The sequence below is a fragment of the Barbatula barbatula genome, assembly GCF_947034865.1.
Source record: "Barbatula barbatula genome assembly, chromosome: 20".
Lineage (NCBI taxonomy): Eukaryota > Metazoa > Chordata > Actinopteri > Cypriniformes > Nemacheilidae > Barbatula > Barbatula barbatula.
This window is the reverse complement of record NC_136783.1, coordinates 18,507,107-18,533,322: the sequence shown is the minus strand read 5'-3', so window position 1 is coordinate 18,533,322 and position 26,216 is coordinate 18,507,107. Positions and strand designations below refer to the sequence as shown.

At 37.7% G+C, this 26,216-nt stretch overlaps 1 protein-coding gene across 2 annotated transcripts; it reads left to right on the top strand.

The window, feature by feature from the left end:
- Positions 1–1,988: 1,988 nt before the first annotated feature.
- Positions 1,989–25,547, top strand: iffo2b (intermediate filament family orphan 2b). Of its 2 annotated transcripts, none has more exons than XM_079482530.1 (9): positions 1,989–2,859; positions 15,752–15,812; positions 16,990–17,085; positions 19,706–19,876; positions 20,025–20,164; positions 20,444–20,603; positions 20,891–20,989; positions 21,355–21,479; positions 22,362–25,547. In XM_079482530.1, the coding sequence occupies exons 1-9, from the start codon at positions 2,399–2,401 to the stop codon at positions 22,465–22,467; spliced, it is 1,419 nt and encodes a 472-aa protein (XP_079338656.1). In that variant the 5' UTR covers positions 1,989–2,398; the 3' UTR covers positions 22,468–25,547. The 2 variants fall into 2 exon arrangements, with proteins under 2 accessions (XP_079338656.1, XP_079338655.1); XM_079482529.1 differs by having other exon boundaries at positions 20,417–20,603; positions 22,362–22,592.
- The last annotated feature ends 669 nt before the right edge of the window (positions 25,548–26,216 follow it).

Below are 26,216 nucleotides of genomic sequence, written 5' to 3'. Positions count from 1 at the left end.
TTTCCTGTTTTTGGCCCAAGTGGGCGTGTAGTATTTCTAACCCGATGGGACACACTTATCAAATGCAAACACATAACGTTTATTAATGTGGTGTGTCTAATTATGTGATAAAAAGCAGTTTTACAAAAAATACAATTTAAAACAAAAACACAACGTTTTACTTCACAATCGCAAGTAGTATCTAATGATATGGTCAAGTCAGATTTATTTTTATAGCGCGTTATTTGTTTGATATCAAAGGCAAAAATGCAAATCAAAAAGGCAAAAACACATGTTAGACAAACATAGAATAAATAACTATATAACCTTAAAAGCTGTATAACTTGGATCTCGCAACATCTCGTGAGATGCAAAAAGTCTCACGATATATCCAGAACGTGATGCATGATGGGATACACGTCACTTAGCCCTGAATACCGCGGTATTCAAGATAGTGTGCGTGAAGGGCGCTGCGCTTTGGCGGTTTGAAGACATTGGACAGACTTGCGCACTTGAATGATTCTTATTTGATACCTTGCTTTTGCTTAAATTTGGAAGTAGAAGTAAATTTCATGAATTTTCAACATTTCAAAATGACACTATGAGAACCTTGATAAACACAGGCCCAGATTATTATTATTAAAGATAAGAAACTAAACCTAAATGAATGTGGAAACTTTTGACATTATCTCAAGAATTTGGTTAACCTTTGAGGTGCTTACTTACAATTTTTACTATAGTTACAACAAAAACAGTTGCTGTTAAGCAGAGAGATACATATCCAGAACTAAAGCTTGCTATTTCAACAAAGAAACCTTATACCCAGACAAATTATATCATTATAGTGTATCTGCCCTGAATGATGGTAAATGACAGAGATTAATATGAGAAAAGATGGACACTTTATAACCCTTTTCAGTCTGAATAAAAAGGATTTGTAACGACATGATTACCCAAACACAGATTTAGCATAACTTAACCTGTCTGCACACAACAATGACAAAAATTATACATTATCCCAAGAAATCCTCAGGATCCTGTCCAGGTATGACAGATTGAGGTGTGTTGACTTTGTTTGTGCGGACCTCTTGAATGATCGTCAAGTCAAGACAGGTTTCAGTGAGTGTTCGTGTGTAATGTCTGAGTCTGTTCACCAAACACTTCTGTGTTGCCAGAGAATACTGGAGAGAATACTGAATGCAGTTTTCCATTAAGATACCCCCCCAAAAACAATTATGTTTTAATGCTTAAAAATAAAAACTTCCCGCCTGGTCTGTATGTATTTATAGCTTTTTAATATGGATTGACTAATGAACAGTAAAAAACAAGTTTACAGTCTTGTGCTTTTGCAATAAGTTAGAATTAATATGCAAATTAAATAAAATGGAATATAAGGAGAGAGAGAGAGAGAGAGAGAGATATCCAGTGTTTTTGAGGTCAGATTTAAAAATGCATTTCAAATATTTAAGATTTAAACTTGTAGGTTACTTTTATGTTACTTTAAATCATAATATATATATATATATATATATATATATATATATATCTTGATGAACAATTGCATTAGTTAAAAAGGAACAACAAAACAATACGTCAATAAATCATTTTTTAATCTTAGTAAATGTTATTAATGGTATTATTGTATTACAGTATTTGTTAACATGTGCATAATGAACAAACATTAATAAAGATTAGTGTTTGTATTAACTAGCATAAACAAAGATTATTAAATGTTATAAAAATATGATTCTCATTTGACTTTGTAAGTGTAGCATTTTTACTATTAAATTACGACAATCTTACTTATATACAGTATCTTAATACAATAATATCAAAACATTTTATTATTGACATTTATTTTGGGGTTTAAGAGAAAATAGCGAGTTGCCGTGGAAAGCTTCTCCCGTGTGCGCGAATGCGCGTCTCCGCGTCCCGGGGCGGCGTGCGCGCTGCGCTGATGGGGGCGGAGGGTTTGATGCGGTATCTGTAGCTCCCTCTTTAGGACCATGAAACACGATCCCGTCGCGCCGGGAGCGTGGGGTATAAAACAGTCCTGCGATCAGTGGGCCCACCCGACCAAAAGACAAGAACCATGAGACAAACATCAGCGTGATCGGATAGTTTGAGCATCCGCAACACGTGCTGCGTTATTATCAATGAGATGAGCCGCAGATCTCCAGATTGCACACTCAGAAGATGAGCTGACACTCCTTCAGTCCACCTCACTTCCACGGAGAAAATGATGCTTTTCCCCGCAAGAATAGACAGATAATGCTGGCATTGCTTATTTCTGCTCCATGACGCTCGGAGGTTTTTGCGCAAGTAAAGAGGACTGCATGGACACATCCACTTTGGAGGGGGTTCTAATGATTTCAATCTAGTAAGTTTTTATAGATCGTTTGTATTTTTTCATAAAAGTATGAGCTCGTTGTTGTTTGGAGAGGGGTTTTTGGGCGGTGCGCCATCGGACGCGGTACCCAGAGCGCTGCGCAACGACCTGGGCTCTAATATTCACGTCCTGAAGACCCTCAACCTGAGGTTCCGCTGCTTCCTCGCTAAAGTCCATGAGCTGGAGAGACGAAACAAACTTCTGGAGACCCAGCTGAAGCAAGCCTCGAGTCAGAGGTATCAGAGTTTCTTGTTCTCCCGTGAGGTGGGTGTCCAGACCGACTCCCAGGAATCTAGACTGCCGGGCACCATCTGGAGTTTTAGGCATGTTTTGAGAAGCGGAGAGCGCGTTCAGACCGTGCAGGGGCCCGGGGTCACCTGGACCCACCCGGATGGGGTCGGGGTCCAAATCGACACCATCACTCCAGAACTGAGGGCTCTGTATAATGTTCTGGCCAAAGTCAAACGCGAGAGAGAGGAGTACAGGAAAAAGTGAGTAAAACAGACACAATTTGGGTCAAGTTTTATTATTTATGTTGGTTTATTATAAGCATTGATTCATTTACACTCAAGTGGCATTCTGGTAGCGGCCGTTGTTTTGGTAAAAGTTCTCTAAGCCTAAAATCAGCCTGCTGGACACATTTCTGGGGAGACTGATTCATTGCAGCAGAATATCTTGGCATGAGAACAGCAAATATTGAAGGGCCCAGTTTTGAGTGCAGGACGGCTGGACAGAGTGAATACAGGCCAGATAAATCGTTTTTAGGTTATTTGGCCGCAGGTTTGTTGGTGAGCTTGCACGGGCAACATTGTTTCAGAATAATGAAAAGCTTCATTATCATTAAGATGATCATTAGGTGACTACTTTTGATGATGTCATGAGGCATTATTTGACAAATGGCAGTCAACACTGAGCTATAATCTCAGAATTCTGTGGCTGTAAAGCAAAATATTATCTTTTTATGAAGACAAGCCTGTTTTATGTACATTATGAAAGGCAGTGTCAGTATTACCCTGAAAGTAATGAATGCAGAACTTTCACAAAATAACATTCTTGCGTTGTTGTTGTCGTTGAAAGTTATTTAACAAATTTTGCAGCTGTTTTATTGCCCAGCCTGCTTGTTAACATTTTACACAATGTGTCCAATTGCACACAGACCACAATATATTTTTGAGATATGTGGACCATTTTTTGTTTTTAATGGCAGAATCTCATATGTTTTCATCTATTGTAGGAAACGAAATGTCAGAATTTTAACTCAAGTTTTTACATCCACATTTATTAGCAATGACCATCTGGATTGTGAAAATCTTAAAGAAATGTTTTGGAAAGTGACCTGAAAAAGTAAGATTTGCCTCGACCAACGACGAAGAGTTCCACCACAAAACGTGATCAAAGTGAAATCCTTCCTGCCTTTTCAAGCACCTGTAAAGCAAATGAAATGTGGGTTGCACTTTCTTTTGAGTCATTGGGTTGAGACAGAATCTTTCGAAGAGGGAATTTCTGCATTGTTCAGTTCAGTGTGGGTCATATATAAAGATCAGAATGTCATTTTAACGTTTTGTCTTCTTAGGGTTTGAGTTCAAATATGAGCGGGACGCTTCTTGACAGGCTTGTGAATGAGAAAGTTGAAAGGACTTTATGAATGTATGACTCAGTGGTTTGTGAAGTCTTTTGAAACTGTCCATCTTTACCCAGGCATGTGCTGACTCATGAGCAAATACTGCTGCTGTGCCACCCCACTCCACAACAAACACAAAATAAAGGAGGAGCGGAGAGGAAATCATCCTCTTAGTTCATCCTTTTGTTCCTTGTGTGCATCACATCCTGGTCATAAAGTGTGATTCATGAACTTTAACATTAATGGTGCTCTCCTCCTGTCCCTGCCTGTCATCTGTGACCATCATATATTATTCAGACGGGCCGAAGACAAGTTCAGAAACGGAAAGACCTTTAAGTTTCTTTGGCGCGGTAGGGTTAATAATTGACTGTTTACGCCTATAATTACATTTAGTCATTTAACAGATGCTTTTATTCGAAGCGTTAACAATGGAAGCAATTGGCACAACATAAGGACAACATATATTATATTATTATGATTATACGGATGTTGCTCTTTCATTGTTCAGACTTGGCAAATCTGAGCTCAGTTTGACACATTGTTGACATCTCTTCTGAAACTCTAATGACATTAGAGACATTTGACAGATTTCTGATTCAGGAGAAATATCGGAGACGCAGATTATAGATGTTCTCCATGTTAAATCTTATTAAAGTAGAAAAGATTGAGATATTACAGATTATTCTTTCTAAACCCTATAGACTAATGCTGGGTTCACACCAAATGCGAACAATAGCGTTCCACGCTCTTTGTTACTCGCGGGAAAAGTTCGATATTCGAGTGATGTGATCTGACAGATATTTTAAACCTTTTTGTGTCTATACGCGCCTTTGCATTGACTTTTATGTAATTTACCCGTGCAAAATGCTTAATTCAAATTTGGTGTGAACCCAGTGTTACATATATACTTGTGCTGTGAAGTAACCGCGTAGTAGTAACCATCCAGAGCACCCTAGAAACCGCATGGGCACCACGAAGAACACCCGAAGAACTATTAAAACCATGCAGAACACTTTGCTCGGCAACACGTTAACTTGAAACAATCTAGATATTTTTCGTTTCGAAAGTGTGTCATCGGACAAACAGCTTGTGGCCTAAATTCCTTGAAACATAATTGTAGAAAATGATCTGAAATGACATATCCATTACATTACTGCTAATAGCTTTAATAGAGTCCTGTAAGCCAGTACACATCACGCCAGATTCACATGCATTCAAATGATCAAACTAATGATGTGATACAGCTCATTATGTGCTTATGCAAGTTTGCTGGATAACAACCTTACCAAGTACTGAATACTTGTGTGTAATTGCCTACAAAGAGCTAAACCGATGTCATTTGTCTCGTTTGTGTATCGTAGTTTGGAAAGGGATTAAAATACTATGGTCATGAGTATGGTAAGGATTCAGAACCGTAGTATATATCATGCCATACATGTATCTTAAGTTTCCAGTCTTCAGTTCCTGTATATAAATTTTTTCTTCCGGCCGTGTCTGTTATTCTTTATATCTGACCTCTCTGCTGATCTTTAATGCTGACTTTGACTTTATTGCATGTAGATCAGCTTCTCTCACTGGTTTATATTACACACATAATTAGCTTCCACAGATACACTGAGTCTGAACAAATGGCCGAAGATGAACAAATAGTTGGGATGCTTTTTGGCATAAACCCGAATACCAAAAATCTAATTTTCATGTCATCCCAAATCTGTATGACTTTATTTCTTCTGTAGAGAGCTAAAGAAGATATTTTGAAGAACCAAACAACGCAGACTCCAATTGACTTCCGTTGTTTTATTTATACACAAAACATGCACAAATATCTTATTTTGTGTTGAATATAGTATGTGTGCATGTGTGAAGAACATGGAAGTTGAATTATATCTTTATAGATATTTAGAGTCCCAGATAATGCGATATCATTCACACCATCAACTAAACTGCAGAGAAAAATGTTGCTTTTCATTCTACACATAAATTTAGTTTTTATGATGATGTGAAATGCTTTTTGGATGAAAGAGGGATTCATGAAACACATGAGATGTTAGGTGACTTTGCATTGCCACACAGCGGTTCCAAGGGTTCATTGATTTGTTAAACACTACAGAGATATAAAGAGAGAGAAAAGATTGATGGAGTTTGTCCCTCCCTACCGTGTGTGTGTGTGTGTGTGTGCGAGGGTCACTGATATGTGTGTATGTGTGTGTGACTGCAGAGGGTCACTGTTATGTGTGTGTGTTGATCTTCATTCTGCAGAATCACATTACTGAAGTCAAATGAGCACACATTGTTCCTCCCGAAATGCTTATACAGCCACATAAAAAAATAAATCTCATGCATTTCTACAAGGATTGCGTCCTACCTGTCCACTGTCTGTTAAATTTCAACAGAAACAAACCTCAGAGGGACAAATCATCCACCAGCTATGTGAAAGACTCACAGCGTGCACCATAAAAAGAAAAGAAATCAGGTTATTCCATCATATTTGACCGATCCTAAAATACACGTAAAAACAGTAGCAATGTGTTTTTAAAACGATGCAAAGGAATGCATCTCTTGTTTTTTACCCTGCGAATAAAAAACAAAATTGTTTTAGAATTTGAGAGAAATGTCACTTTTTCACAGAATGAAACATTAACACGCGCCTATATAAATATTAAATTCAGAAAAATACTAAGTTAAGTCCCAGTGATGGAAATCACAAATAACTCAGAAGGGTCACATCCATCCAGTCCAACCCGCCGGAATTTTCTCCTCCATGAATAATTGAATCACCTCTGAATTTACCTTCAGTGCTGTGGATCAATGCGAGAACCCAGAGGTTGAATGTTGGTTGACTTTGCGTGTTAAAAATTAAAGCTTTCATTAGCTGAAGGCCGTGAGCAGTTTCTCATGAGGCCCATTAACACAGTGTGAAGTGTTGCAGATTCGGTTCGCAACATAATTACAAATATTACCATTTAGTCAATTGATGGCATAATGAAGAAATTCAGAAAGGACGATTAAAAAGTCGACAACGTCATCTGCCTTTTACATTTTTTTATTCAGACTACATAATACTGTGTTCTTGGGCTGAACGATGAAACGTATTTTATTTTTATGCTTCCCACAATTTATTGAGCACAATCGTTGTGATATTAATGTTGTAAAAGCAAGCACAAAACTCCAGATAAGGTCAGAAAATCATCGCAAAGCTTGTTTCTTTTAAACTGCCACTTTACAGGAAATAAAGAACGCTGGTTACTGCATTTCTACTATTTTAATACATTTTTGCAAAACCCACAAACAAACATGAAGGGTGACCGATAGGAATGATCTATAATAAAACAATGAAGGTCGCAAGGTTTCATTCCGAAGGTCACAAAATGTTCATTTCATTCATTGTGATGGAGTGTTTAGATGATTGATGCGTGCTTTGAAATACGCCGTTGAAGAAGTTCAATGGCAGCAGATTATAGCATATTCATTGGCTGTAAAGTATAATAAACATGCTGAAGTGAAATTAAAAGCAAAAGTTCCGAACTGACAAAATAATCGTGTTTATTATGTTTGAGCAAAATAGCCGTGATAATCATTTCACCCATAATCGTGCTGTGTTTTCTCACGAAAGACAAAAAAATCAATAATACCTCTCAGCGTTTCTAAAAGCACAACAAACGTGATGCTGCGTCCAACATTTATTTATTTGCAGTTCAAAATAAAACGTAGCTATTGAGCATGTGCATGAATTGAAAGAGAGCTGAAGCTTGATAGCACATTTCATTATTATCATTTCTGTGCTGGAATATAAATCACATGTGAATATAAAGTGTTGAATATAACAGGCACTTGTTTCTTAGTTCCACTGAATGTTTTGTTTCAGGGTTGGTCAGGCAGATTAATAAAGGATAACCACTTGACACACACAATAAGTGCTTGGATATGTAAAGATGAACAGCTGTGTTTCTCATACCGGTGGAATGGACATGTGGATGATGTTTTGGGTTGGCCGCACTGATTCAGATTCACTTGATCTTCACTGATCTCTGTCAAGCCGATGCACGTGCACTCTGGGTATTACCATCACAACACGGCATGTCTCATCCATGACCGGCTGAGTTTTAAGGGTGATGATTTGAGTTCATTCTTCTAACATCACACTTGAGTCGGTGGAGGCCCTTCTCTATTGCTTAAACTGCATTTGTGTGGCAGTATTAGACAGAAATGATTAACATTAATGTATTATTTAAGTGAAAGTGATGAGGAAATCAGGGCGTGTCCTTAACAGGTCAAGACACACAGCTGCTATTATTTATGTTAAAGATCTGTCAGCAAGCAGAAAATTAGTAATACAATTTAAATTTAAATGATCGTACCATCTGAAGAAGGTCAAATCCTCTATATTATGAAAGATGCACATTTATTTTGTAATGTAAGAGTTCTACAGTCCACCCAACCCCACCTGTTGTCTCATCCCGGTTCACACCCGTGTCTGGAAAGGTGTTAACTTTTGGGGAAAACCGTGTGTGCATGAAGACAACACCCATTTCATCTCTGTTATTTTTCTTTTAACATCTCAATGAAACAATTAATGGCTTTTTGCAAGATCTTTGAATTGAATTCATCAAATAAAATGTTGTTCCCCATTTTAGTATTTTGCTTTCCAGGCTGATTTCTAGGTGACTTAAAGGTATTTTTTCTTTGTTTTAATGCATTATCGACCTTCTAGACTTCTAAAGAGAATTTGGTATTAGCTCTTAAAGCTTTCACCATTTCTGGCACAAAACACAGAAACTAATTGAGAAACTGCAGGTCACCAAAAGGCTAAAATCCTGTTGCTCTCATTGTTTGAGTTTTGTTTAGAAACATCATATTTGTTAAATATTTAATTATTTGTATTTTCCAATCCCCCCTTCAGTAATGAAGAGCTTAATGTGTTTTCCCCGAAGTACATTATTTAAGTACAATGTTTTAATTGATAACGAGATGATCCATTTAAAGCTTTGCATTTAAAGACAATTATACCTTAATATATCTTGTCTTAAGCTGCCATTTAACAAACTATGGGGGCAACATCTTTCTAAATATATATAATAATATAAATATAGAATATATTGATCTTGAAAAGGTACATTTATTCATATAACTTGAGAGCATGGTAATGAAATTAACTAAGAAACTAACCATGAAAGAGTATAATAACTTTATACATGATACAACAAATACAACCAACATGGTTACTATAGTTAAACCATGGTAAACACAAATTCACCATGGTTTTACTGTAGTAACCATAGTTAAACAGTGATATTTGCACTAAAGGTTTTGCAATTATTCTACCAAATGCATGGTTATGATCTTTTACAACAAAAATCAAGCACTTAAATGTTTATGTAGCATTCCGGGGACAATTGACTCTTTGACACCCGATTTTCCTTGACGCAATACTGTTATTTGTTTGAATTCGTCTTAACAAGTCTTGCTATCCACGTTACAGAAAGAAAACACAACTGAAGGAAAGCACGTGGTCTTTAAATGTGGTTGGTTATCCCTATGTTCATAGATGTTTTGGGTATGAATAACATCGCCGTGAGCATCAGAGATGCAGGTAAACGCACTGGAACGACTTGTATTTAAACGCTCTTGGCCGCAGTAACAAGTTATTAAAACAATTAAACGTTTTTTCGCGACTTAACATGCACAAGTATTTTGCGGCCACACCTTCATGTAAAAAGTGTTGAGGTGTGTTGGGGTGTGGACATAACCTTGCTGGGTGGATACGTGATGGATAAACGGCGCACGGCAGATGAGATAAACACAGACTTTACTGCAATTTGTTTAACACTGGATCTCGTGAGCATTGCCGAATCCGTGCCGTGTTGTGGCCGGACAGACGGAACGTTAGATTATCTGTGCCGTTTAATTTTTTCTATTGCACATTTACATTTATGCATTTGGCTTTTATCCAAAGCGACTTACATTGCATTATAATATAAATTTGTTTCTAAATATGTTTCTTGGTTTATCCCGCAAAACAGACCCTTAGGTTATTTTTAAAATTCAGATAACCCTCATTTATAAAAGGTTGGAGACTCCTGCTGTAGATATTTTTACTTGGATCATTTGCCGTGATATTGTATGACCATGCGTGTTGTATCAGATATCCACACCTGTTTTCAACATGTGTGAGTACAGCTGTGCCATTCATCACTGAAAACACACGCGAGTCTCCAAAGCCCTTGTTCTTTATACCACATGTTATGTTTAGTTTCACAGCCTTTGCTTGTGGAAATTTTGATTGTGGGGTGGCACCTATTTTTACTGTATGGCTCATGTCTATGGATTTGTTACCGTTTTCTTGGGATTAGGTTTGTTTGTTGGACGACGTTAATGTATATTTAGTACTTTCTTGACATACAGTTAGTAGCAGGAAAGAATCGAAGTTCAGGGTGAACCAGAAAACTCATTTATCATTGAGTTATCAAAGAAAAATTTGTGTTTACTAGGAAAAACTGGTTCATCATATACAGCTGTAAATGTGATAGGTATATAATGTATTGCAACATGCGGTCCCAGGTATATTCCCAGATATTAATATTGTTTTGACGCAAATCGTATGGTACATTGACATCTAGAGGTTGAGCTTGGTATAGCAGTCTAGGTTCAAAATATTGGAGAGACAAGTTTAGCCAAGTAACGGTTAAGTAATTTCCTGCAGTCAGTTCTCATGGGTCTGGAGTTTAGACGCTGAGGTCGAACTCCACTGATCCTGTCAGAGATCATTTTGAGGTGTGGGCTATTTTCTCTCATTCTATTTGCAGTTCTGTATGTGTGACATGTGCTCTGTTTCTCCAGGAAGACGAGAGGCCGGACGAGAATCAGAGGAGTCATGTATTCATTCACTCCTGATTCATACTATCATGTCCCTATTCGAGTTTTGTGGATTTGAGTTTATGTCAGGTTGCTTTAAAACTGATGCTCACGAATCTGTTTGTTAAAAAGTTGATCATTAGATAAACAATACATTTTATTTTAGTTTTGTCGTAAAAGATTGTTTTTGGTTGTTTTATCCCACGGTTGGGTAAATCATATTTTGTTTAATGTAAACCAGCCTTTAGGTTTTCCATATTTTACCCAAACATTAGTTGAAACAACCCAGTTTAGAAATGACCATTCTTCACTAAGCGACAGTAGTTAAAGTTATTGTGACTGTGCCAAGCTGTTGAAAAAGCCTTCAGATGCTAGTTAGGTAGGTCTTGAAGCACGGTAGCTGTGTTTGTATAAGCTGGTCATTTGCAGGTTTAAACTGGCCCTAAACATGAATAGTGTTTAGGTGGTTTTAAAGTGGTGGTTTTTCTATTGCACTATTCTACACAATCATGTAAGGGTTTGTAACTGATGTTCCCTATTTACAGTATATAATTGCACAATACTAATTCCTTAAATCGTTCAGAGGAACACGTTAATGACTTTATTACGGGGAGACATTCTTGTGGTTTCTGGTTTCTGTCTTCACCTGCTCGTGTGGTTTATAACATAAAGGCTAACAGTTATTCTTAATAACAGCTCTCATGTCATTATCACTGCTTGCTAAGACAGGCATCGCTATTGTTGTTCTTCGTGAAAAGCATCGAAAGTTCAGAGATACAGACGCGGAGCCGAATTCATTATGTTGAAATAAGAACGTTCTTTTGAAGAATGTAAATATATTTTGTCATTCCGAAAAACGTTTGTTTCTTGAGGATAAAATGACAGACTTAGTGACGGCACCCGATCATTTGCATTGGTTTTGTGTCCATGAAGTAGAAGTGAATCGGTTCTGCTCTGTTCGGTTACCGACATTCTTCAAAATATCTTTTTTTGTGTTCTGCGTTTTTGGGTGAACTACTCCTTTAAAGGTTTATATTTTATTTGTGGCCCTGAGCAAGCACCATAACAGTCCATAAACCACAAGGTAGCAACCAAAATCATATCTTGCATATGGAAAATTGGTGTAATGTGCACAGTACACATACTGGAAAAATGTTATAGTATGCTCTCCTGCCCATAGCCATAGAGAAGAAGCTGGATGTTGGACAATGTGGTCAGTGTGAAATATTTGCTCATGACATGCTATAAACTCACACGGTGAAGACGTCGGGTCCTGTCACAGAGGGGCGAATAAACGAGTCACAGCAAGAGTATTAGTGATAAATCACAGAGCGGCTGTGTGCGTGTGTGTATGTGATTTATCACATTGAGTGCCCAAGGATGTGTGCTGTGCGTTCCATAGATTTCAGTTGAATCATGTGTACGGTCACTTCTACATACAAACAAACCGCTGATCTCGCATTTCTGTGACTGCTGGTTCCTGGATGTGCTGCAGTATTTCAGCTCGGACAGATCAACAGAGGACTGAATAAATGAGAATGAGGGAACAGGTCGCACACTTTCTTTAAGAACAGGAGCACAATGTGCGCTCGCATCTAAATGAGTCATGCCAACAAACAGATCTAATCGGGTACCAAACAGAATACCTAAAAAAGAAAGTATTCTAGTTTGTGAGTCTAGTCTAGTGTGTAAATCCTTTTTTTGTTTGTTCATTGAATTTTCTGTGAGTTCGGTCTCATTGTGTTTTTTGTCACAGGGTATTTTTTTGCAGTGCATGATGGGATTGTTTTTGGAGCATCCCGTCATCAGTCAGATATCTGTGAGGTGACTTTTTGGCACCCTTATCCTCATGTGTTGCCGTCTGCCCTTGTAAGGTTACTCTGCATCTATATTTGCATCTCAAACAAACGGAAAAAACGCTCTCGCCGTCCATATAAGCGGAGGAGATGAGAGCGTTTGAGAACGGCCTGCCGGGGGTCTGGTTCACGATTTGTTGTCATTCCAGACTCTGTCCAGAGGAGATGAAGTTCAGTGTTTACTGAATTGTGCTTCAGAATCATTCATCACTATAGGAGCTGTACATTTTTCGTTTTCATCAGACATAGTGATTTCTTCTGTCCGTGCTGATCACGCTGTCCTTCTGTTCTCTGCATCGGTGATAACATCGCTCTGCATCCCGGCAGGAAGTGATGCTCTGCGCAGTGATTGGCTGTGTCCGCAGAGGAAATGATACAGCTGATGAACTCTAGTGACCCGCAGAGCTCTGCAGCGTTCGATCACCATCACTCCAGCCAGAGTCACCTGATCTCCAAACACGCAGGCGGTAACTGGACTCAGTGACCGCCGTCTACCTGACACGACCAGCAGTGTCTTACTCTACAGCAGTATAGACAGACAGACAAATAAACAGACGGAAGGATAGACAAGCGGACAGACATATAAATATACGGAAAGACAGATAGACATATACAAAGACAGACAGATGGATAGATTAAAGTTCGGATATACAGTCAGATAGATAAATATACAGGCATACATGGACGGACAGATCGACAGACAGACATACATAGATAGATTTCTACTAGCTGTATGTGTGCTTGGTGGATAGATAGATAGACAGACAGACAGACGGATCGATGTCTACCATATGTATGTGTGAATGGTGGATAGATAGACAGACAGACAGACAATGATTGATAGATAGATAGATAGATAGATAGATAGATAGATAGATAGATAGATAGATAGATAGATAGATAGATAGATAGATAGATAGATAGATAGATAGATAGATAGATAGATAGATAGATAGATAGATAGATAGATAGATAGATAGATAGATAGATAGATAGATAGATAGATAGATAGATAGATAGATAGATAGATAGATAGATAGATAGATAGATAGATAGATAGATGTCTACCAGATGTATATGTGAATGGTGGATAGATAGTAGACAGACGGACGGACAGACAGACAGATGTCTACCAGATGTATGTGTGCATGGTGGATAGATAGTAGACGGACGGACAGACAGACAGATGTCTACCAGATGTTTGTGTGCATGGTGGATAGATAGTTGGCAGATAGATAGACAGACGGATAGATACACAAGCAAGACAGACAGACAATGATAGATAGATAGACAGACAGACAGACATGTAGATAGATAGATCTCTACCAGATGTATGTGTGAATGGTGGATAGATAGATGGATGGATGGATGGATGTACGGATGGATGGACGGAAGACAGACAGACAGACAGACAGACAGAAAGATATTCAAACGGACAGACAGACACGAAAAATGGCCTTTATGTAACTTTTTAGGAGCTCAGTACAACGATGTCATTTGTGAGGTTTCCATGGTTTTAGGGGTGTGTTTTGTGTCACTGTCTCTATGGCAACAGAGAGCAAAAGGTCTGTAGTTGTTTTGGTCAGTGTGGCATTTTATAGCTTCAGGGGCCTTTCTCTGTGTTATTGTGTGAGAGTTTCTGTGTTTTTAGGAGCAGGTTTCAGATCAGTCACTCATGGTGATAAAGTGACCACAAGCGCTGTGACTGATCAGTGGGCTGACATCAGATCAGTCTGTGCCTTCATTCAGCTGTGGTCCACATTCTACGAGGAGAGATGTCCACCGTTTACTTCTCCGGGGTAACAGAAGTGAGAGAGGGGGTCTTTATCGCTCACGGGAGGCAGTAAATGTGACGGAGGGGCCGATATGCTCAATGCACTATTTTGGTGACGTCTCAACGGTTGCTGTGGCAACAGGAAGTGATGCCTCGGGAATGATTTGATTTACAGCTGTTAAGAAAGAAACCATCAGTGTTTACATTATAATGCCTCTTCACAGCTGTCACTTTGTTTTACTAATGGTTCAGGGTTGAAGTTCTTCTCTGGGAGGTTGTGGTTTCTTGTTTCCTGGTTTTAATTTACTGTGCAGTTTGCCTTAAACCAAATGGATAGAAACCACAGGGTAACCTAATGTGATGTTTTGATCTATAGCGAGTCTACTTTTAGAAAAACTTTCGAGGTTTTTCTGATCGTAATGAACCTTTTTATCTATTTAAAATGTAGTTGATTTATTATCTTTAACTGTTTCGTCATACCCATTCATATTTGGATTCAGTTCAAAACCAAAAGAAATAAAAGGACATTATTTGCATTGCAGTAATGGTAGGATAACGCACCCATACATTTTACTTCTGGGTTTGTTTGTGATGATTCTCAGAGAATAACTACGGCTGGATAACAAATATTGCTGTGACGTATGAGTATTTTCCAATATGAATAATGCTCGAGATATGTCAAGTGTGCTTCATGGTGTATGTTTTCATTCACATAAATATAAACCATGATCACACAGATTCAGCGTGACTGTTTGTCCCGGTCGTGATGGTTTTTGTCTGATAGTTCAGACGCAGCATTAGGTTTCAGATCTGCCCGAACCACAGACGCCAGCAGAACAGAGCCGAGGGGTTTACCGGAGGAATCCTGACCTGACAGATCAATGTTTGAGAATGAAACACAGATGATGCGATGCAAACTCTTACCCTGATGCGTGTCGACTGCGTAAAGATGTTTTCACTGTGAAAGATTTTGATATCAATAATACCACAATAGATATACAGTATATTTGTGAAACTAACACAAAACACTAAACATGAGGTAATGTGATGTAATAAACTCAAACAAGTCAGGACGAGGACGAACATGTTCAGGTTTACTAGGCGCAATCCAAATTAAGAATAGGTTTTACAATCTTAGATTTATAGTTGTGTGAAGACGCCTTTACATGCACATGTGGTTTTTTTGGTTGGTATCCCTCACGTTTCAAATTCAAAGACAAAACAAAGAAATGAGAATATAAAGTATGTAATGTTCATGAGAGGTGTGTGGTGTTTTTCAGGTGGGAGGAGGAGGTGATGAGGAGAGAACAGATGGAGTCGATGATAGAGACGCTACAGGAGGTGAGCTCACCTGCATACCACACGTCTAGACTCTCTCACTGCGATGATAATTCGTTCTTAAACCCACAAAATAGAGTTTGCGGGTCATAGTATGGAATAATGCAGAATTTAATCATATATAATAATATACATTACAGTCGGATCATTCTGAAGCACCAAACAGGAAATAAATACTCAAAAAGTCTCTATATTCGACCTATAGAGACTTTATTTTCTTTATTTTTTATTTTCTATCTGTGCTTCACACAAAGCATGAAGCTTTAGATTTCAAAGGATTGTTTTCATATGGACTGATGTTATTTCATTTAACTATTTATTGTTTATGAGGTGGCTAATTCCTATAAATTTGTCCGGTGTGAATCGAAAAAAAATGATCATAAACAAGGTTATTGTGACGCAAAAGCACTTCTTAACTTAACATTGACTGACGCAAAAACATACACATGTACACATTCATACAAATGATAACTTTTTACAATGTTAATTAGGAATGTTAAAGAAAAAAGCATTAATGAAGCCCCACCCCTTAACCAAACCATCATTGGTGCAAAAGCAGATCCAACTAAAAAGCGTGTATAAAAAGCATGGTTTAGCAACCTTGTAAAATATTTACGCATTGCTGTGAGATCGTGTTGGTTTATATGTAAATGTAGGTTGGTCCCACTTCGGCGCGCGACTTCATACTGTTTCTAAATCTTGAGCTGAGTAGCTTCTCTCACTCATCAGAGTAAATATAAACTCATGTGTGATCTCTACAACAATCTGGGTCAGTGCTCTGAATGGCATGTGTTTAAACATAAACCCATAACTTCATTCCGGACGTCCACGTCAGCTGCAGAACAGTTTCCATTCTCCCATCAGGACCGACATGACCCAGAGCTGCATCCCAAACCCCCCCCCACTACAAAAATGAAGGTGCAATACATCGTCCTCTGCCGTCCACCGCTGACGCAGCGAGAAATCAATGAACGTCTGCATCTGCGCGTGTGTGTTGGATTATGGGTCAGCAAAACCAAAGCTTCCCAAGAGAGTCCTAACATGCTCCAAGCCTGACTTTTAAATGCTTCCCTGAGCCGTATCGATCTCTTTCCAACCATTGATCTGATGAAAGTGTGTGTTGCGTTCAGCGATAGAAAGCACGGGAGATGTTTTCATACGTCGCTCTTTGTGTCTTCAGAATGTTCAGGAGTCTGAAGCCATCCAGGACGACTTGAACGAGAAGATCGACAGATTGAAAGCAGAGCTGGTTGTCTTTAAGAGTCTCATGAGCGACGTGAGTATTTCTTTTCATGTGAGAATCACACGCTGAGAGTCTCATTGTCAAGTCATGAACGTGCAAACACTGATTTACACCAGCTGACCTGGATGCTGAAGAATAATAAACCGTTTATACAGATGTCGTCTGGATTTATGGTTTATGACGTTTGCTGTTTTTCATCATCATTTCTGAATGAACATGAGGGTGGATGTATTTACTTATGTAGAACCTGCTGTTTGTCATAAGGGTGGCCGACGGCACACATCTAGAGCTGTAGAGAACCGAAATCAATTCCTGGAACTGAAAGTAAGAGAGAGTGAAAGATGTGCTGTGTAAAGCGTCTTCTTTATTAGATTGGATGAAGGGAAACAATTGTTTTGGGTTTTTAATACCAGGGTGATTCTGTCCAATATTAAACAAAATAAAAAACTAAAGCAATTGTTTCCCACGATGTGTTTACGTTGGTGATCTGCTCGGGTTTGTTGCGTGCCTGTGGATTTACAACAAGACTAACGTGTTGCCCTGTGAATTGTGTACGATGACATTTGATTTATGATTTGATGAGTTTATTATTGACAGCATGAGATTAATTAAAGAAACGTTCTGGATTCAATACAAGATTAGATTGACAGCAGTTAGAACATCAGTGGAATTCCACAGAAATTATGACTCATCCCTCAGTTTTTGTTTTGTTTGTACAGTAATGTTTGTGTTACAGTAATTGTACTTATTGATGTCAAAGGTGTTGTGCACTTTGAACGTTTAAAAGCATCAATGAGACGCTTGTATTTGTGCTTAAGCACATGCATTTTTCTTTTAAAAGAGTTTTTTTTTGCAGTCCATGTGTTTTGCCAGGATACATTTTTTTTAAACAATCGGGATGTATGATTCTATAAATAATTACTTATATAATATAATTAACTTCAAATAAATAGGCATATTTTAGTCCAAACGATAAATGTTTATTTTAGGGCTAGCTTTTATTCCTTTTGGGCTACCCTATCTGTAGTTTCCATTGTACTTTTACTTTTTTAAAGTGCAAATGATTTTCTGTGATAGTAGATGTTTTACCATATGAACTTGTACTGAACTCAGAACATCCCTGATTGTTTTTCAGCGGTCATAATGGGAGTAAAGACTTGACTCTTTTCTGCGTCGCAGTTTGTAGGGCATAAAAGTAAGACATAAGCAGGGTTCGAATTGAGGAAGGGCTGGGGCGGTCCCGGACCCCTCATAAGCCTTAAGGGACCTCTCATAAGGTCTAAAATAATGACCCCTGATTTTTCATAAAACCTAGACCACCGAAAAGGCTAAATTATTTTTGGTCAAAACATCACTCAAAACAAAACACGTTTGTCCGTTATTTGTGCAAATTTCATAAGACGCAAATAAAAATGTCATTTTTATCTGAAAAATCCATGCATGCTTAGGCGCGCAGAGATGACGCACCAAGAAACTGGGGATCTTCTCATATTGAAAGCGTTTATCTTAACATTTAAGGCTAGTATTATTTTGATACTGTATGCAAGTCTTTCTTTATTTACGATGTTGTCTCACATTGTCAAATAGATGCCATGCGGTCGAGCCACTGAAGGGACATACTGGTGAAAAAATATTTGAAAGCTTTTGTTCTCCCTAATATTGCGTTCCTTTGCAAAACATTTGCGTTTCCCCAAGAATATTTTTCTTTCCCTCAGAAAACGTGCATTCTTTCGCTCCCTTTTGCAAACATGAGCTCCGACTTGGACCAGAAGGCCACCCTTTTGCCCAAAGGAACGACATTTGTACCCTGCATTGGTTCATATGGATTATTTGCATATAGTTGATCTTCATTATCAGCAGATGAATCACGTTAATACGCTCATACGCTTCAGCATACGGCTGCTGGCTGGTTTGGCAGCATTGGACAGACAGACACTATTGACTTTGGCGCGTCCTCTCCCTCACGCTCTCCAATTTGTTTTTAACTAATATTCCAAAAAGGGAACAAAACCGCATTACAATAATATACAAAAGACAAGAAAATTAAAAAAGGACAGGAAAATCTACAGTAAGAAATGTTAAATTTATAATAAACTTAAAAAATATGTTATGCCTATTGCTATCAATACGAGTTTACAATGAGTGCTGTCTCAGCGAGAAAGACATCAAACCAGGCAAAATCTTATGAAATTTGTTTTTTATAATAAAATGTAGGCGACAATGCAAAATAAAAAAGATTTACAGCAAGACCGATAGCATGGTCTCTGCAAAATAAATCAAGAAATATACTGTATCTCATGTGGATCTCTTTTATTGGATTATTAATATTTTAAGGACATTCATGCGTGTAAGTGGTCAAATTATGATCCAATGTGATTGATGCTTGTACTGGCCGCTGTGTTTATAGGACTGGTTAGGGGACCCCCCCCCCAAGAGCCTTGACACAATTCGAACACTGGACATAAGTGAACGTTGTTGTTTTAAAACAACAAATGTTCACGAGCCAGGTTTCAATATTTCAAATCATTTGTGTCTCAAACGAAACATGTCTGCATGAATCAGATCTTTGCTCCTCCAGCATCAGATGCTCATAGTTTATACAGAACTAGATTTCGTTACGTTTGCAGAAACTGACCTTTGATTCTTTGTTTAGCAAATGTCCGACCTCGACACAAAGATTCAGGAGAAGGCCATGACGGTGGACATGGACATCTGCAGGAGAATAGATATCACCGCCAAACTGTGTGATGTAGCTCAACAGAGGAACTCTGAAGACATGTCCAAGATGTTCAACGTCAGTCCGTCCAGAGCACCAGCAGACAGAGTCAGTACCACACACACACACACACACACACACACGGGACACACAAAACACAAGACTTGCTGACGCAGCATCTTTAACAGCACACACGGTTATCACATTACTTCAGCTCCGGCTCCCATGCATGACTTGTTTTGTTTGTGTACATCAGACGGCTGTAGCGTGTCGAAAGAAAGAGAAGAAGCCGGTTTCGGATGAGGAAACGTCTGAGATGGACGCCGATCCCAGCACATCAGAGGACGACGTCCCGATCAACATCACAGATGAGATGAAACGCATGCTCAACCAGCTGTGAGTCCTCACACAAAGACACATTCAGCTCAGATCAGGCCTAAAGTCAGGCAGGTTTTTACATTTGCGCCGCGGTGCACCCAAGTGGTGGTGTGAAGAATTGCAGGTACAGCTCTGATCGGTTTTAGAGCGCATGTTTGGATGTGTTCGCTCTCTCTCTTCATGTATCTTGTCCTGTGGTGGCGGTCTGTGTTCTTCTTCACGTCCCGTTCGCTCTTTTCTCTCTCTTTTTGTTTCTCACCTCGCATGCAGACATTCAGATAACTCATGTGTTGCTAGGAGGGAGACATTCGACATCGATGACGACTGTGACAGTTTGACATGGGAGGAGAATGACGATACGCTGTTGCTATGGGAGGATTTTACAAACTACAACGTGCCCTGTGCGTTTAACAACGCCAACGGTCCTCCGGACTGCAACGGAGACGCCAATGACCCTGTGAGTTTATTCATTCTGACGGGCCACAAACACGACGTCTGCACATAGAAAAAACAAATCACGGATGAGATTTTCTTCAAGTCTCCTCGTTGAGACTGCGATGAGATTTATAATGCATCAAAGAGACGGTTACTTAGTTTATTGTTGTGTCATTTCGGGCAACAAAAAGTTGAATTCATGCATTAATGTAGTTCTGTGGCCATGCTTATTGTGTTGCATCAGTCCTTAGTATTGGACAGTTCAAAGGTTTGTGAAATGAACTCTCTCAATTATTCGCTCCGTCTCAGAACTCTCAGGACGGCAGTCTCGGAAGTCTCATTGATGAGACGGAGTCGCTCTTCAAGAACAGAGAGCAAGAATACCAGAAAACCATCGGAGAGATTGAGGTGTGTGGAAAGATTTATTCATTTTGAATCGCATATGAGATCTCTTTAATAGCTCACTTATTTTTCCTAGACATCGATAAGATTAAATGGAGAGCAAATGGAAACTGATGCTTAAGTCATATTTGCGTTTTAGAAATGTCTCCATTAGAGTTTCAGAAGAGATGTCAATAATGTCTCAAACTGGGCTCAGATTTGTCAAGTTTGCAATCATAAGTCAATATTATTGAACTTTTCTCATTTTGTATCTTACCTTTACATTCGTTTAACACCTCCTTGCAGTCATATTTTTCAGTTTTTTTCTTTCTCCCTAGCTACTTAGAGAGAAGCATCTGAGACTAATCTCTCTCTCTCTCTCTCTCTCTCAGATGGAGTTGGCCACAGCTAAGAGTGATATGAACAGACATCTACACGAGTACATGGACATGTGCAGTATGAAGCGAGGGCTGGATGTTCAGATGGAGACGTGCAGGAGAATGATCAAGGGTGGCAGGTGAATCTTCTCACATGAGTCACGGCTTTACAGACAGGCGTTTGTCACAACAACAACAGTTCTTAATACGAGTGCCACAACGATCTTTGTCTTAGACATTAAAAATCATAAAGACAAACCCTAACAAGTAATGCCACAATTAAACATAATGCCACAAAATGATTCATCTCATATCATTTATATTAATATAAGGCCACACCCATGACAGTTAATCCCTCCCACTGTGAACTCTAATTGGTCCGAAATCCTGTTGCATATTGAAGCACTAATGCATGAGAGGCCATACTACTGCATTCACAGTATACGGAGCTTGCATGGTGAATAGATAATACAATTTCATCATTACTAATAAAGAATAATCGCGAAAAATTATTAAACATCATGCAAATAATAAAAATCATTCATTTGATAAAAAAACTATGAAAGAAATCATGCATACTGTATATGATGAATAGGTTCATCAATGTTAGAATTCAACTTTTTACTATAGTAGCGGATCATTACAACACATTAAAATATTTGTTAATTGAAATAAAGTCAAATGTAGGCCTAAAAACTGTTTAAGAATCTTAAATGAAGTAAAAATGAGATATGTACATTTGAGGCACTAAATTTACTATTGAGAAAAAATCTAACTAGAACTGAAATGGTTTTCAGAAATAAAATGGCACTTAATAAAAATATTGCATAAATGCAAAATACATAAATAGAAAATTAGCACATAAGAGTAAATAAAAATCATTTAAAAAGGAAACGATGACGATAATTTAATAGATAGATATAAATATTCAAAATATTAATAAAAACTGAAATAACTCATGTTTGCATTTATTTTCATTTATTGACATGTACAGATTAAATTTTTTATATTTTTCTTCCCAGAGATTCTCCTTCTGCGAGCTCATCCGCCAGCAGCGACTCAGGAAACACTAACGAGATACAGGACGAATCAGACAAGGATGGAGAGACAAACGGGCCAATCAGCTGATACCTGCCCAGCCTGGTCCCGCCCTCTCCCCGATCAGCTCTCTGGTTTTCCAGCGTTCAGCCAGCGCTGTCCAGTGGTACCGGTCCAAGAAAAACTTAGAGACGAGTCCCCTCCCACAAACTGATAATCCTGTAGGTGCTTTCTACCGTCTCAGTGTCAGAGAGAAGCGGAGTTCATGAGGGTTGATTTTGTGCTTCCGTCAATATCAACAACGCGTTACACGATAATGTCAAATCCAACACAGAGTACAACACTAGGGTAACCAGATGACCACAATAACAAAAATAAAGACAGAGATCACCTTTAAACACAGAAAACTATCAACACGCACTGAAAAATAGATTCGTTGTTACAATTGTCATATACACATTTACAAACATCGCCCACATTATTGAAAATAACATGCCAGATCGTTACATTTTCTTTGGTTTTTCGAATTATCTTCCATTTTTAAAAAGCACTTTCATTTTAATTATTTTTAAGTCTAAACTGGTATTCCTGAATTACATATTTTTAGATGTGTGACGTTGTTTGTAAAACATGCTATCGGGGCATCTGGTCACCTTGGAATTCACATCCAAAATCCACATGTCTCATTTGTTCAAATGTTTATTAGAAAGTGAGCGAAACATAAGCTTAAAAGCCAAAACCTTCCTGAAAGATATCTGAAGGATTTCCTTTGGTATTATTATCATCTTTTGCTTTTTATAAGAAACATTTTATGTACTGTGCTGCAGAACCATGTTGGCCTTTTGAAAACCTCTCATTGTAAAAGAAAAGAGTCGTGAATGTTGAACGCAGGATGATTTATATGTTCTATGCAAATGGTCGGCCTTATTCCGGATCTGATCTGTGTTTCCTGTGTTTGTCTTCCTAGTTCTCCACGCAGGTAATTTCATCTGTTATGTATAATATTTCTGTGTGTCGACGTGCCAGCGCTGGCCCACAATGTTTACTGACTAATCTGTGGACAGAATCTGTGGAACAGCGGCCCGTCCTGTTGAGCATCTGCCACGATGAGAAAAGCGTTTTATACACATAGGCCTAATATCTCAACTTTAACGGAGCTGTTTGTGCCTATATATGTTGCGAGTTGATTTTGGATGGCCTTACTATATTTCCAATTGGAAATGTATTTACCAACTATTTGCACATCATTTTTTTATTGGTATGGGGATGAATGCCGAAGATATAAAAGGGTTTTAAAAAGGTTTAGGGTGGAGGTTTTGATTGTATATAGAAAATGGATGTAGCTGAAGATATATGATGATGTCAGCTGAGTAAATGTATGTAGATATACGTCACAAAAGCATATGACCACATCAACTGGTACTACCCTTACACAAATTATTAAAGTGTGCTTTTAGTATACTTAAAAACTAAAACGAGAACATATACCATCTTATGTAAAATAACATTTCAGAACATTTAGCTTGTGCTTGTGTTTTGATTGTGTAGCCTATTCAATACTTTTTCACATTTACGGTCTTATAAACATATTTATATCCTAGCAATAAAATATATAAATAATAAACCCTAAATATGACAAGTTCCCTTAAAGAACTTAAATTATGAAAACTACTAAAGTAGTATAAGTTCACTTGCAGCACAAAGTTTTAAACTAGTTGTGAACTCAAAGTTTACTAATTTTACACTTAAATGTAAACTTGTATAAACTAAAAAGTGGGCCAATTTAGTCCTAGGTAGTATTGGAGTCAAATCACAAGTAAACTACAAGTACATGTACATGTTTTTTGTAAGGGTTTTATTACCGGTGAATTGATGTAACTCATTATGGCCAGCAGGAGGCGCTGTTCCATACAGATTCACAAGATGTTGCTGGTGAAGCCTGTATCTGTATGAAGTGTGTCATATGCTCAACCTCTGTGTTTGTCTTGCGTGATGTCTTCTGGATCTTTTTGCATTTTATTTGAAATGTTTTGGGGTTATAGAAATACAGAATATTTTAGTTTTACATATGTTAGTCATATTAATGTGAAATATGGGGGATTTGGGTGATCAATGATTTAATCATAAAATAAAAACATGGTTGCAGGGGAGTTTAAAATATATATATATTTTATAGTAAATAAGATGGCAGGCAGGAAATATGTTTAGGGTTATTTTTATTACTATTTTTGTTTGGGAGAAATAGCTAATTTATTTAGCTGAGGAGTAGATTGTCACTCACAGTGACGGTTTCATATCATCTGTAAATTATATCAGTTTGCTGTTTATTTTGTGGATTTGAAATTTTAGCGGCTGGATTAGATTTCCTAATCTATCACAGATGTAAAAATCTGTTTTTTGAATTTTATAAAAATGTCCTGTTTTTATAATGTTCAGGGTGGGGTCATTGGGTGCTCGCCCCTATAGAAAAAATGAAACATGCACTAATAGAGATCTAGCCTTTAAACCTGAAAAAATCCTTTTTTTATTTTGCATTTTTCATTGTTTACGGAGACAAAATCATGCTGTTTTTTCTTTATCTTAAATGAGTCCCACCACACCCCATTATGGGCAAGACTGTCTACATCTTCAAATCACTTTGGGTTTTGAAAGAACAGTAAAGAAACTTTGGTCAAGTTCTCAAAATCATTATCAAGCTATTTTCAGTTCATCACACACAATATGTTATCAGTTGGTGGGTTTTATTAATCCATTGTGAGCCATATTATGATTATTTCTTGAACATATGTGTTTTTTGTACATGTGTTCATCTGAACATACGTCTGGTTTCTCACAAATGCCAAGCTGAATGCATCTCACATTCATACAAATGTTTTCTGAATCGATTAACTTCTTGAAAATGCCATCAAACCTGCATTATCTTTAAAAATAAAGCTACAAAAGAAGACATCAAAGTCAAACTAAGACTGCATCCTTCTCATATTCTCTGCACTGTTTATTATTATATTTTCATGGTTATGATTATTTCGACATTGGGAATTATGAGTATTTTTTGTTGAAATGTTATTGAGTATATCCTCGAATCGGGTGTGTGAGCTATTGGTGTATGTTTCTATACAATGAATGTAATTGGTGCTGGGGTCAAAGAAATAAAATAATTCTGGTTGGGCCTCTGTTTTGATTTGTGGAACACAATTACACCTTTAAAAATTGTTACTTAAAATCTGTTTTGTGTGATTTGTTCATGGTTTTCAAGGTTGAGTGACAGAGGAATTTGCATGTAGTGTAAGTGCTGGATTTGATCCACATCGACAACAAATGACGCATGACATTTCACTCTTGAAAGATAAAGAGCTGTATCATCAAAGTTGATTTACTATATCATCCTAATCTACTATGAACTGTTATATGGTTCAATTTTAATTTTACTATTGGATCCCAGGAAATGTTAAAGATGCTCAAAAGAGGTCCATTATGGATTTACGGCAAAACTTTCAGTAATGTTTTGGAGACCCTTTTGAATAATACATTATTTTAGGTGACAGAATAACATAACTAGATACCACAGTTTATTGTGTCTTAAATATAGAAACTATATGACATTTATGGAAATTGTGGTTAATTGGGTTTTTATTAATAATGTATTCTTCGTTAAAGTGTGACAAATGCATAATACTTGTATTGTGATATAACAAGTAAACTTATGAACTTTTATGTAGATGCTTTACATCCAAAACACAATAGGATATTTATTCTAGGCTATAATATGAATATTTATTCAGATTTTATTCCTATAAAATAAATTGCTTTTTTAATTATTAGTATTTTATTATAATATA